We start from the raw sequence: 15,000 nt of genomic DNA, 5'->3' as shown, positions 1-15,000 counted from the left end.
GGTAGTGGTGGTGGTAGTAGTGTAGTAGTGGTAGTAATAGTAGTGGTAGTAGTAATAGTAGTAATAGTATCAGTAGTAACGGGTAGTGGTGGTGGTACTCACAACTCTGCTTTGTAGTATTAGTAGTAGGTAGTGGTAGTAGTAGTAATAGTAGTATTAGTAGTAGCGGGTAGTGGTGGTGGTAGTAGTGGTAGTAATAGTAGTAATAGTAGTGGTAGTAGTAGTAATAGTAGTAATATTATTAGTAGTAGCAGGTAGTGGTGGTGGTGGTGGTAGTAGTGTAGTAGTGGTAGTAATAGTAGTGGTAGTAGTAATAGTAGTAATAGTATTAGTAGTAGCGGGTAGTGGTGGTGGTGGTAGTAGTAGTAATAGTAGTGGTAGTTATAGTAGTAATAGTAGTAATAGTATTAGTAGTAGTGGGTAGTGGTGGTAGTGGTGGTGGTGGTAGTAGTAGTTATAGTAGTAATAGTATTAATAGTAGTAGTAACGGGTAGTGGTGGTAGTAGTAGTAGTGGTAATAGTAGTGGTAGTAGTAGTAATAGTATTAGTAGTAGCGAGTAGTGGTGGTAGTAATAGTAGTAATAGTAGTGGTAGTATTAGTAATAGTAGTAATAGTATTAGTAGTAGCGGGTAGTGGTGGTGGTGGTAGTAGTAGTTATAGTAGTAATAGTATTAGTAGTAGCGGGTAGTGGTGGTAGTGGTGGTGTTAGTGGTGGTAGTAGTAGTAATAGTAGTAATAGTATTAGTAGTAACGGGTAGTGGTGGTGGTGGTGCTCACAACTCTGCTTTGTGGTATTAGTAGTAGTAGTAATAGTATTAGTAGTAGTGGTAGTAATAGTAGTAATAGTAGTGGTAGTAGTAGTTATAGTAGTAATAGTATTAGTAGTAGCGGGTAGTGGTGGTATTAGTGTAGTAGTGGTAGTAATATGAGTAATAGTAGTGGTAGTAGTAGTAATAGTATTAGTAGTAGCGGGTAGTAGTGGTGGTGGTGGTAGTAGTGGTAGTAATAGTAGTAATAGTAGTGGTAGTAGTAGTAATAGTATTAGTAGTAGCGGGTAGTGGTGGTGGTGCTCACAACTCTGCTTTGTAGTATAAGTAGTAGGTAGTGGTAGTAATAGTAGTAATAGTATTAGTAGTAGCGGGTAGTGGTGGTGGTGTTATTGGTGTTAGTGGTGGTGGTGGTAGTGGTGGTGTTAGTGTAGTAGTGGTGGTGGTAGTGGTGGTCGTAGTGGTGGTAGTAGTGGTAGTAATAGTAGTAATAGTAGTGGTAGTAGTAGTTATAGTAGTAATAGTATTAGTAGTAGCGGGTGGTGGTGGTGCTCACAACTCTGCTTTGTAGTATTAGTAGTAGGTAGTGGTAGTAGTAGTAATAGTATTAGTAGTAGCGGTGGTGGTAGTAGTGTAGTAGTGGTAGTAATAGTAGTAATAGTAGTGGTAGTAGTAGTAGTAATAGTAGTAGGTAGTAGTAATAGTAGTAGTAGTGGTAGTAATAGTAGTAGTTATAGTAGTAATAGTATTAGTAGTAGCGGGTGGTGGTCGTAGTGGTGGTGGTAGTGGTAGTGGTGGTAGTAGTAGCAGTAATAGTAGTAGCGGGTAGTGGTGGTGGTAGTGGTGTTAGTGGTGGTGTTAGTGGTGGTAGTGGTGGTAGTAGTGGTGGTGGTAGTAGTGGTAGTAGTAGTAATAGTAGTAGTAGCGGGTAGTGGTGGTGGTGCTCACAACTCTGCTTTGTAGTATTAGTAGTGGTAGTAGTAATAGTAGTAGTGGTAGTAGTAGTAATAGTAGTAATAGTATAAGTAGTAGCGGGTAGTGGTAGTGGTGGTGGTAGTGGTGGTGTTAGTGTAGTAGTGGTGGTGGTAGTGGTGGTGGTAGTGGTGGTGTTAGTGGTGGTAGTAATAGTAGTAATAGTAGTAGTGATAGTAGTAATAGTATTAGTAGTAGCGGGTAGTGGTGGTAGTGGTGGTGTTAGTGGTGGTAGTAATAGTAGTAATAGTAGTGGTAGTGATAGTAGTAATAGTATAAGTAGTAGCGGGTGGTGGTGGTGGTGCTCACAACTCTGCTTTGTAGTATTAGTAGTAGGTAGTGGTAGTAGTAGTAATAGTAGTGGTAGTATAAGTAGTAGTGGGTAGTGGTGGTGGTGCTCACAACTCTGCTTTGTAGTATTAGTAGTTATAGTAGTAATAGTAGTAGTGATAGTAGTAATAGTAGTAGTGATAGTAGTAATAGTATTAGTAGTAGCGGGTGGTGGTGGTAGTAGTAGTAGTAATAGTAGTAGTGATAGTAGTAATAGTATTAGTAGTAGCGGGTAGTGGTGGTGGTAGTGGTGGTAGTAGTAATAGTAGTGGTAGGAGTAGTTATAGTAGTAATAGTAGTAGTGATAGTAGTAGTTATAGTAGTAATAGTATAAGTAGTAGCGGGTGGTGGTGGTGGTGCTAGTAGTAGTAGTGTAGTAGTGGTAGTAATAGTAGTAATAGTAGTGGTAGTAGTGGTAGTAGTAGTAATAGTAGTAGTAGTTATAGTAGTAGTGATAGTAGTAATAGTATAAGTAGTAGCGGGTGGTGGTGGTGGTGCTCACAACTCTGCCTTGTTGCGCTCCTTCAGCCACTGGTGCAGCGTGTGGCTCGTGAACTGGAGGGCTCCCTTGAGGCCCCCCTTGCACTGGATCTGCATGATGGTTGAGGCGTTCCGGACCACCTCGATGAGGCCCACACAGTCGCCGATTGAGAGGCACCCATACGGCAGCATCCTTCACGCGGCCACGGCCACCGCAGTCACAGCCACAGTCACAGCCACAGTCACCACCGTCACCACCACCACAGTCACAGCCACAGTCACAGCCACCGCAGTCACAGCCACCACAGTCACAACCACCACCACAGTCACCACCACCGCAGTCACCACCACCGCAGTCACAGCCACCACAGTCACCACCACCACAGTCACAGCCACCACAGTCACAGCCACCACAGTCACCACCACAGTCACAGCCACCACAGTCACCACCACAGTCACAGCCACCACAGTCACAGCCACCAGTCACAGCCACCACAGTCACAGCCACCACAGTCACCACCACAGTCACAGCCACCACAGTCACCACCACAGTCACCACCACCACAGTCACCACCACAGTCACAGCCACCACAGTCACAGCCACCAGTCACAGCCACCACAGTCACAGCCACCACAGTCACAGCCACCACAGTCACCACCACCACAGTCACCACCACCACCGTCACCACCACCACAGTCACCGTCACCACAGTCACAGCCACCACAGTCACCACCACCACCGCAGTCACAGCCACCACAGTCACAGCCACAGCCACCACAGCCACCACCACCACAGTCACCGTCACCGCAGTCACAGCCACCACAGTCACAGCCACCACAGTCACAGCCACCACAGTCACAGCCACCACAGTCACCACCACCACAGTCACAGCCACCACAGTCACAGCCACCACAGTCACCACCACCACAGTCACCACCACCACCGTCACCACCGTCACCGTCACCACAGTCACCACCACCACAGTCACCACCACCACAGTCACAGTCACAGCCACCACAGTCACAGCCACCACAGTCACAGCCACCACAGTCACCACCACCACAGTCACAGCCACCACAGTCACAGCCACCACAGTCACAGCCACCACAGTCACCACCACCACAGTCACAGCCACCACAGTCACAGCCACCACAGTCACCACCACCACAGTCACAGCCACCACAGTCACAGCTACCACAGTCACAGCCACCACAGTCACAGTCACAGCCACCACTGTCACCTCCACCACAGTCACAGCCACCACAGTCACAGTCACAGCCACCACAGTCACAGCCACCACAGTCACAGCCACCACAGTCACAGCCACCACAGCCACCACCACCACAGTCACCGTCACCGCAGTCACAGCCACCACCGTCACCACCGTCACCGCCACCATCACCACCACAGTCACAGCCACCACCGTCACCACCGTCACCACCACCGCAGTCACAGCCACCACCACCATCGTCGTTACCGTCACCGCCACCACCACCACCGTCACCGCCGTCACCACCACCATCGTCGTTACCGTCACCACCACCGTCACCACCACCGTCACCACCACCGTCACCACCACCACCACTGCCGTCACCACCACCATCATCGTTACCGTCACCACCACCATCATCGTTACCGTCACCACCACCGTCATCACCACCACCGTCACCACCACCGTCATCACAGGGAGACACTGGGAGACACTGGGAGACACAGGGAGACACTGGGAGACACTGGGAGACACTGGGAGACACAGGGAGACACTGGGAGACACCGGGAGACACGGGGAGACACAGGGATACACAGGGAGACACTGGGAGACACAGGGAGACACAGGGAGACACTGGGAGACACGGAGACAGTGAGACACTGGGATACACTGAGAGACACTGGGAGACACAGGGGAGACACTGGGAGACAGGGAGACACAGGGGAGACACTGGGAGACACAGGGGAGACACTGGGGAGACACAGGACACTGGGAGACACAGGACACTGGGAGACACTGAGAGACACTGGGAGACACTGGGAGACACAGCGAGATACAGGGAGACACTAAGAGACACTGAGAGACACTGAGAGACACTGGGAGACACAGGGAGACACAGAGAGACACTGTGAGACACAGGGAGACACAGCGAGACACAGCGAGACACGGGGAGACACTGGGAGACACAGGGAGACACTGGGAGACACTGGGAGACACATGGGAGACACAGGGAGACACTGGGAGACACAAGGGAGACACAGGGGAGACACTGGGAGACACAGAGAGACACAGAGAGACACAGGGAGACACTGGGAGACACTGGGAGACACTGTGAGACACTGGGAGACACAGGGGAGACACAGGACACTGGGAGACACTGGGAGACACTGGGAGACACAGGGGAGACACAGGGAGACGCAGGGAGACGCAGGGAGACACAGGGAGACACTATGAGACACAGGGAGACACAGGACACAGGGAGACACTGGGAGACACTGGGAGACACAGGGAGACACTGGGGAGACACAGGACACTGTGAGACACTGGGAGACACAGGGGAGACACAGGACACTGGGAGACACTGGGAGACACTGGGAGACACAGGGGAGACACAGGGAGACACAGGGAGACACTGGGAGACACAGGGAGACACTGGGAGACACTATGAGACACAGGGAGACACAGGACACAGGGAGACACTGGGAGACACTGGGGGACACTGGGAGACACTGGGAGACACTGGGAGACACTGTGAGACACTGGGAGACACTGTGAGACATAGGGAGACACTGTGAGACACAGGGAGACACTGGGAGACACAGGGAGACACTGGGAGACACTATGAGACACAGGGAGACACAGGACACAGGGAGACACTGGGAGACACTGGGGGACACTGGGAGACACTGGGAGACACTGGGAGACACTGGGAGACACTGTGAGACACTGGGAGACACTGTGAGACATAGGGAGACACTGTGAGACACAGGGAGACACTGGGAGACACTGTGAGACACAGGGAGACACTGTTAGACACTGAGAGACACTGGGAGACACTGGGAGACACTGAGACACTGAGAGACACTGTTAGACACTGAGAGACACTGGGAGACACAGGGAGACACTGGGAGACACAGGGAGACACTGGGAGACACTGTGAGACACAGGGGAGACACTGGGAGACACTGGGAGACACAGGGCACTGGGAGACACAAATAGACACTGAGAGACACTAAGAGACACTGGGAGACACAGGGACACACTGGGAGAGACTGGGAGACAGAGGGAGACACTGGGAGACACAGGGAGACACAGGGGAGACACAGGACACAGGGAGACACAGAGAGACACAGGACACTGAGAGACACTGTGAGACACAGGGGAGACACTGGGGAGACACAGGACACTGTGAGACACTGAGAGACACTGTGAGACACAGAGAGACACTGTGAGACACTGGGAGACACTGTGAGACATAGGGAGACACTGTGAGACATAGGGAGACACTGTGAGACACTGTGAGACACAGGGAGACACTGTGAGACACAGGGAGACACTGGGAGACACAGGGAGACACTGGGAGACACAGGGAGACACTGGGAGACACTGTTAGACACTGAGAGACACTGGGAGACACTGGGAGACACTGTGAGACACAGGGAGACACTGGGAGACACAGGGAGACACTGGGAGACACTGTGAGACACAGGGGAGACACTGGGAGACACTGGGAGACACAGGGCACTGGGAGACACAAATAGACACTGAGAGACACTAAGAGACACTGGGAGACACAGGGACACACTGGGAGAGACTGGGAGACAGAGGGAGACACTGGGAGACACTGTGAGACACAGGGAGACACTGGGAGACACAGGGAGACACAGGGAGACACAGGGAGACACTGTGAGACACTGAGAGACACAAAGAGACACTGTGAGACACTGGGAGACACAGGGGAGACACAGGACACTGGGAGACACTGGGAGACACAGGGGAGACACAGGACACTGGGAGACACAGGGAGACACAGGGAGACACTGGGAGACAATGGGAGACACTGGGAGACAAAGGGAGACACTGTGAGACACTGAGAGACACTGTGAGACACTGAGAGACACTGTGAGACACTGAGAGACACTGAGAGACACAGGGAGACACTGGGAGACACTGGGAGACACAGGGCACTGGGAGACACAAATAGACACTGAGAGACACTAAGAGACACTGGGAGACACAGGGACACACTGGGAGAGACTGGGAGACAGAGGGAGACACTGGGAGACACAGGGAGACACAGGGGAGACACAGGACACAGGGAGACACAGAGAGACACAGGACACTGAGAGACACTGTGAGACACAGGGGAGACACTGGGGAGACACAGGACACTGTGAGACACTGAGAGACACTGTGAGACACAGAGAGACACTGTGAGACACTGGGAGACACTGTGAGACATAGGGAGACACTGTGAGACACTGGGAGACACTGTGAGACACAGGGAGACACTGTGAGACACAGGGAGACACTGGGAGACACAGGGAGACACTGGGAGACACAGGGAGACACTGGGAGACACTGTTAGACACTGAGAGACACTGGGAGACACTGGGAGACACTGTGAGACACAGGGAGACACTGGGAGACACAGGGAGACACTGGGAGACACTGTGAGACACAGGGGAGACACTGGGAGACACTGGGAGACACAGGGCACTGGGAGACACAAATAGACACTGAGAGACACTAAGAGACACTGGGAGACACAGGGACACACTGGGAGAGACTGGGAGACAGAGGGAGACACTGGGAGACACTGTGAGACACAGGGAGACACTGGGAGACACAGGGAGACACAGGGAGACACAGGGAGACACTGTGAGACACTGAGAGACACAAAGAGACACTGTGAGACACTGGGAGACACAGGGGAGACACAGGACACTGGGAGACACTGGGAGACACAGGGGAGACACAGGACACTGGGAGACACAGGGAGACACAGGGAGACACTGGGAGACAATGGGAGACACTGGGAGACAAAGGGAGACACTGTGAGACACTGAGAGACACTGTGAGACACTGAGAGACACTGTGAGACACTGAGAGACACTGAGAGACACAGGGAGACACTGAGAGACACTGTGAGACACTGGGAGACACTGGGAGACACTGTGAGACACTGAGAGACACTGGGAGACACAGGGAGACACTGGGAGACACTGGGAGACACTGTGAGACACTGTGAGACACTGAGAGACACTGGGAGACAAAGGGAGACACTGGGAGACACAGGGAGACACTGTGAGACACTGGGAGACACTGTGAGACACTGAGAGACACTGGGAGACACAGGGAGACACTGTGAGACACTGTGAGACACTGAGAGACACTGGGAGACACAGGGAGACACTGTGAGACACTGGGAGACACAGGGAGACACTGGGAGACACTGTGAGACACAGGGAGACACTGGGAGACACTGAGAGACACTGAGAGACACTGTGAGACACTGGAAGGCACAGGGAGACACTGTGAGACACTGGGAGACACAGGGAGACACTGTGAGACACTATGAGATACTGTGAGACACAGGGAGACACTGGGAGACACTGAGAGACACTGAGAGACACTGGGAGACACAGGGGAGACACAGGCCACTGGGAGACACTGGGAGACACTGAGAGACACTGAGAGACACAGGGAGACACTGGGAGACACTGTGAGACACTGAGAGACACTGGGAGACACTGGGAGACACTGGGAGACACAGAGAGACACTGGGAGACACTGTGAGACACTGGAAGACACTGTGAGACACTGGGAGACACAGGGAGACACTGGGAGACACAGGACACTGAGAGACACTGTGAGACACTGGGAGACACTGGGAGACACTGGGAGACACTGTGAGACACTGGGAGACACAGGGAGACACTGTGAGACACTGAGAGACACTGGGAGACACTATGAGACACTGGGAGACACTGTGAGACACTGGGAGACACAGGGGAGACACAGGACACTGGGAGACACTGGGAGACACAGGGGAGACACAGGACACTGGGAGACACAGGGAGACACAGGGAGACACTGTGAGACACTGGAAGACACAGGGAGACACAGAGAGACACTGGGAGACACTAAGAGACACTAAGAGACACTGTGAGACACTGGGAGACACTGGGAGACACAGGGGAGACACTGAGAGACACTGAGAGACACTGGGAGACACTGTGAGATACTGGGAGACACAGGACACTGGGAGACACTGTGAGACACAGGGAGACACTGGGAGACACTGGGAGACACTGAGAGACACTGGGAGACACTGTGAGACACAGGGGAGACACTGGGAGACACTGGGAGACACTGTGAGACACTGAGAGACACTGGGAGACACAGGGAGACACAGGGAGACACTGAGAGACACTGAGAGACACTGTGAGACACTGAGAGACACAGAGAGACACTGGGAGACACTGGGAGACACTGAGAGACACTGAGAGACACTGGGAGACACAGAGGTGAGACACTGGGAGACACTGTGAGACACTGGGAGACACTGAGAGACACTGGGAGACACTGTGAGACACAGGGAGACACTGGGAGACACTGGGAGACACAGGGCACTGGGAGACACAAATAGACACTGAGAGACACTAAGAGACACTGGGAGACACAGGGACACACTGGGAGAGACTGGGAGACAGAGGGAGACACTGGGAGACACAGGGAGACACAGGGGAGACACAGGACACAGGGAGACACAGAGAGACACTGAGAGACACTGAGAGACACAGGACACTGAGAGACACTGTGAGACACAGGGGAGACACTAAGAGACACTGTGAGACACTGGGAGACACAGGGGAGACACTGAGAGACACAGGACACTGAGAGACACTGTGAGACACAGGGGAGACACTGGGGAGACACAGGACACTGTGAGACACTGTGAGACACTGTGAGACACAGAGAGACACTGTGAGACACTGAGAGACACTGTGAGACACAGGGAGACACTGGGAGACACTGTGAGACACAGGGAGACACTGGGAGACACAGGGAGACACAGGGAGACACTGTGAGACACTGTGAGACACTGGGAGACACTGTGAGACACAGGGAGACACTGGGAGACACTGTGAGACACAGGGGAGACACTGGGAGACACAGGGCACTGGGAGACACAAATAGACACTGAGAGACACTGAGAGACACAGGGAGACACTGGGAGACACTGGGAGACACTGGGAGACACTGAGAGACACTGGGAGACACTGGGAGACACAGGACACTGGGAGACACTGGGAGACACAGGGAGACACAGGGAGACACTGAGAGACACTGTGAGACACTGTGAGACACTGAGAGACACTGTGAGACACTGAGAGACACTGTGAGACACTGAGAGACACTGGGAGACACTGGGAGACACAGGGAGACACAGGGAGACACTGAGAGACACTGAGAGACACAGGGAGACACTGGGAGACACTGTGAGACACTGGAAGACACTGTGAGACACTGGGAGACACAGGGAGACACTGTGAGACAGGCGAGGGTCACGTTGTCCTCCTCACCTGAGGTCCAGGCCCTGGTTCTGCCAGATGTCCTCCATGATGCGGATGATCTGGAGCGTCAGCATGTCCTGACGCAGGTCTGGGGGGCGGTGGTGGCGCGGGGGGGTGGGGGGGGGGCAGACAGCCTCAGCCTCCTCCTCCTCCTCCTCAGCCTCCTCCTCCTCCTCCATCTCCCCATGTCTTCCCCTGTGTCTCACCCCCCCCATGTCTTACCTCGTGTCTCACCGTGTCTCTCCCCCCGTGTCTCTCCCCCCGTGTCTCCCCCCGTGTCTCTCCCCCCGTGTCTCTCCCCCGTGTGTCTCTCCCCGTGTGTCTCCCCCCGTGTCTCCCCCCGTGTCTCCCCCCCCGTGTCTCTCCCCGTGTCTCCCCCCCCGTGTCTCCCCCCGTGTCTCTCCCCCCGTGTCTCTCCCCCCGTGTCTGCCCCCGTGTCTCCCCCCGTGTCTCTCCCCCCGTGTCTCTCCCCCCGTGTCTCCCCCCGTGTCTGCCCCCGTGTCTCCCCCCCCGTGTCTCCCCCCGTGTCTCTCCCCCCGTGTCTCCCCCCCCGTGTCTCTCCCCGTGTCTCTCCCCCGTGTCTCTCCCCCCGTGTCTCTCCCCGTGTCTCTCCCCCCGTGTCTCTCCCCGTGTCTCCCCCCGTGTCTCTCCCCCCGTGTCTCCCCCCGTGTCTCCCCCGTGTCTCTCCCCCCGTGTCTCTCCCCGTGTCTCCCCCCGTGTCTCTCCCCCCGTGTCTCCCCCCGTGTCTCCCCCCGTGTATCTCCCCCCGTGTCTCTCCCCCCATGTCTCCCCGTGTGTCTCCCCCCGTGTCTCCCCCCCCCGTGTGTCCCCCCCCCGTGTCTCCCCCTGTGTCTCCCCCTGTGTCTCCCCCCGTGTCTCTCCCCCCCCGTGTCTCTCCCCCCATGTCCTCCCCGTGTCTCCCCCTGTGTCTCCCCCTGTGTCTCCCCCCGTGTCTCTCCCCCCCCGTGTCTCTCCCCCCATGTCTCCCCGTGTCTCCCCCTGTGTCTCCCCCTGTGTCTCCCCCCGTGTCTCTCCCGTGTCTCTCCCCCCCCGTGTCTCCCCCCATGTCTCCCCGTGTCTCCCCCCGTGTCTCTCCCCCCGTGTCTCCCCCCGTGTCTCTCCCCCCCGTGTCTCCCCCCATGTCTCCCCGTGTCTCCCCCTGTGTCTCCCCCTGTGTCTCCCCCCGTGTCTCTCCCCGTGTCTCTCCCCCCCCCGTGTCTCTCCCCCCGTGTCTCCCCGTGTCTCCCCCCGTGTCTCTCCCCCCCCGTGTCTCCCCGTGTCTCCCCCCGTGTCTCCCCCCCGTGTCTCCCGTGTCTCCCCCCGTGTGTCTCCACCGTCGCCGTTCTTGAAGATGATCTCGTTGTTCTGGAACAGGAGCTCACACATGTGTCTCTCCCCCCGTGTCTCCCCGTGTCTCCCCCCGTGTGTCTCCCACCGTCGCCGTTCTTGAAGATGATCTCGTTGTTCTGGAACAGGAGCTCACACATGATGTCCGGATTGTCCCAGTTCAGCCACAACGGCCTCTTGGCTGAGGACATGATTCTACAGTCGTCCAGCCTGAGACACACGGAGACACACGGAGATACACTGTGTATATCTCTGTGTGTATATCTCTGTGTGTGTGTGTCTGTGTGTGTGTGTCTCTGTGTGTGTGTGTCTGTGTGTATATCTCTGTGTGTATATCTCTGTGTGTGTGTGTCTCTGTGTGTGTGTGTCTCTGTATGTGTGTGTGTGTCTCTGTGTGTGTGTCACTCTGTGTGTATCTCTGTGTGTGTGTCACTCTGTGTGTATCTCTGTGTGTGTATCTCTCTGTGTGTGCATCTCTGTGTGTGTGTGTCTCTGTGTGTGTGTCTCTGTGTTGTGTGTATCTCTGTGTGTGTATCTCTGTGTGTGTATCTCTCTGTGTGTGTATCTCTGTGTGTGTATCTCTGTGTCTGTCTCTGTGTGTGTGTCTCTGTGTGTATATCTCTGTGTGTATATCTCTGTGTGTATATCTCTGTGTGTATATCTCTGTGTGTGTATCTCTGTGTGTGTATCTCTGTGTGTGTGTGTCTCTGTGTGTATATCTCTGTGTGTATATCTCTGTGTGTGTATCTGTGTGTGTGTATCTGTGTGTGTGTATCTCTGTGTGTGTGTCTCTGTGTGTGTGTCTCTGTGTGTGTATCTCTGTGTGTGTATCTCTGGTGTGTATCTCTGTGTGTGTATCACTGTGTGTCTCTGTGTGTATATCTCTGCGTGTGTATCTCTGTGTGTATATCTCTGTGTGTATATCTCTGTGTGTGTATCTCTGTGTGTGTATCTCTGTGTGTGTGTGTCTCTGTGTGTGTATCTCTGTGTGTATATCTCTGTGTGTGTATCTGTGTGTGTGTATCTCTGTGTGTGTGTCTCTGTGTGTGTGTCTCTGTGTGTGTGTCTCTGTGTGTGTGTCTCTGTGTGTGTATCTCTGTGTGTGTATCTCTGGGTGTGTATTTCTGTGTGTGTATCACTGTGTGTGTGTCTCTGTGTGTATCACTATGTGTGTAATCTCTGTGCGTGTATCTCTGTGTGTGTGTCTCTGCGTGTGTATCACTGTGTGTGTATCTCTGTGTATATCTCTGTGTGTGTGTCTCTGTGTGTGTGTCTCTGCGTGTGTATCACTGTGTGTGTATCTCTGTGTATATCTCTGTGTGTGTGTCTCTGTGTGTGTATCTCTGTGTGTGTATGTCTCTGTGTGTGTATCTCTGTGTGTGTATCTGTGTGTGTGTATCACTGTGTGTGTCTCTCTGCGTGTGTGTCTCTGCGTGTGTGTCTCTGCGTGTGTATCACTATGTGTATCTCTGTGTCTCTCTTTGTGTGTCTCTCTGTGTGTGTCTCTCTGCGTGTGTATCTCTGTGTGTGTATCACTGTGTGTGTCTCTGTGTGTCTCTGTGTGTGTATCTCTGTGTGTGTGTCTCTGTGTGTGTATCTCTGTGTGTGTGTGTGTCTCTGTGTGTATATCTCTGTGTGTGTGTGTCTCTGTGTGTATATCTCTGTGTGTGTGTGTGTCTCTGTGTGTGTATCTCTGTGTGTGTGTCTCTGTGTGTATCACTGTGTGTGTCTCTCTGTGTGTCTCCGTGTGTGTGTCTCTGTGTGTGTGTGTCTCTGTGTGTGTGTGTCTCTGTGTGTGTCTCTCTGTGTGTGTATCACTGTGTGTGTGTCTCTGTGTGTATCTCTGTGTATCTCTGTGTGTGTGTCTCTGTGTATATCTGTGTGTCTCTCTGTGTGTGTCTCTGCGTGTGTGTCTCTCTCTGTGTGTCTCTCTCTGTGTATATCTCTGTGTGTCTCTCTGTGTGTCTCTCTCTGTGTGTGTGTCTCTGTGTGTATATCTCTGTGTGTGTGTCTCTGTGTGTATCACTGTGTGTGTCTCTCTGTGTGTCTCCGTGTGTGTGTCTCTGTGTGTGTGTGTCTCTGTGTGTGTGTGTCTCTGTGTGTGTGTGTGTCTCTGTGTGTGTGTGTGTCTCTGCGTGTATATCACTGTGTGTATCTCTGTGTGTGTATCACTGTGTGTATCACTGTGTGTGTGTATCTCTGTGTGTCTCTGTGTGTCTCTCTCTGTGTGTGTGTGTGTCTTTGTGTGTGTGTGTATCTCTGTGTGTGTCTCTGTGTGTGTCTCTGTGTGTGTGTCTCTCTGTGTGTGTGTGTCTCTGTGTGTGTGTCTCTCTGTGTGTGTGTGTCTCTGCGTGTGCATCACCGACCTCAGCGTGCCAAGCTGGTGTGCGGGGTTCAGGGGCGATATGATGCCTTGCAGCGCCTCCATGAAGTCCGGCCTCCTCATCTGCTCCACCAGGAACTTCATCTGCACCTGGCGGGGTGGGGGGTGGGGGGTGGGGGGTGGTGGGGGGTGTGGGTGGGGGGTGTGGTGGCAGGTGGGGGGGAGATGATAGAAACCTCAACTCACTCCACATCGTCTCCCTCCCTCCCCCTCCACCATCTCCCTCCCTCCCCCCACCATCTCCCTCCCTCCCTCCCTCCCCCCACCATCTCCCTCCCTCCCTCCCCCACCATCTCCCTCCCTCCCCCCACCATCTCCCTACCCCCCACCATCTCCCTCCCCCCACCATCTCCCTCCCTCCCCCTCTCCCTCCCCCCACCATCTCCCTCCCCCCATCATCTCCCTCCCTCCCCTCCACCATCTCCCTCCCTCCCTCCCCCTCCACCATCTCCCTCCCTCCCCCTCCACCATCTCCCTCCCTCCCCCCACCATCTCCCACCCCCTCCCCCCACCATCTCCCTCCCTCCCCCACCATCCCCCTCCCTCCCCCTCCACCATCTCCCTCTCCCTCCACCATCTCCCTCCCCACCATCTCCCTCCCCCTCCGCCCACCATCTCCCTCCCCCCACCATCTCCCTCCCTCTCCACCATCTCCCTCCCTCCCCCCCACCATCTCCCTCCCCCCACCATCTCCCTCTCCCCCCACCATCTCCCTCCCCCCACCATCTCCCTCCCTCCCCCCACCATCTCCCTCCACCATCTCCCTCCCTCCCCACCATCTCCCTCCCCCCCCCACCATCTCCCTCCCTCCCCCCACCATCTCCCTCCCCCCACCATCTCCCTCTCCCCCCACCATCTCCCTCCCCCCACCATCTCCCCCCACCATCTCCCTCCCTCCCCACCATCTCCCCCCACCATCTCCCCCCACCATCTCTCTCCCTCCCCCTCCCCAACGCCGCGGGTACCTTCTGCGTCTCGTCTCGTTTCTCCTGCTTGAGGATGTCCGTGAGGTTGGTGAGTTTGTCCATGGCTTCCACCTGGCGGTTCAGGTGCTTGAGGTACATGCCACACGCACGACAGTAGGCCTCGAGTAGCAAGCCAAACCGCTGGCTCACCGTCTTGTTGTGCATCTCGGACCTCGAGGGACAGG

General features: G+C 54.5%; 1 protein-coding gene across 1 annotated transcript in view; it reads right to left on the bottom strand.

Moving 5' to 3' along the window:
* The window catches only part of PIK3CA (phosphatidylinositol-4,5-bisphosphate 3-kinase catalytic subunit alpha), a 183,852-nt gene that overhangs the window by 6,559 nt on the left and 162,293 nt on the right, over positions 1-15,000 (bottom strand). The window contains exons 13-17 of the mRNA XM_076058449.1: positions 14,816-14,987; positions 13,834-13,940; positions 11,556-11,677; positions 10,130-10,208; positions 2,573-2,743 (exon numbers count right to left, since the gene is read on the bottom strand). Coding sequence (XP_075914564.1) covers positions 2,573-2,743; positions 10,130-10,208; positions 11,556-11,677; positions 13,834-13,940; positions 14,816-14,987 — 651 coding nt within the window. The remainder of the gene's footprint in view (positions 1-2,572; positions 2,744-10,129; positions 10,209-11,555; positions 11,678-13,833; positions 13,941-14,815; positions 14,988-15,000) is intronic.

Source organism: Petromyzon marinus, assembly GCF_048934315.1.
Source record: "Petromyzon marinus isolate PM22_M1 ecotype Great Lakes invasive population chromosome 75 unlocalized genomic scaffold, UKy_Petmar_22M1.pri1.0 chr75_unloc.1, whole genome shotgun sequence".
NCBI classification, from domain to species: Eukaryota; Metazoa; Chordata; class Hyperoartia; order Petromyzontiformes; family Petromyzontidae; genus Petromyzon; species Petromyzon marinus.
This window is presented reverse-complemented; position numbering and strand designations above follow the sequence as displayed.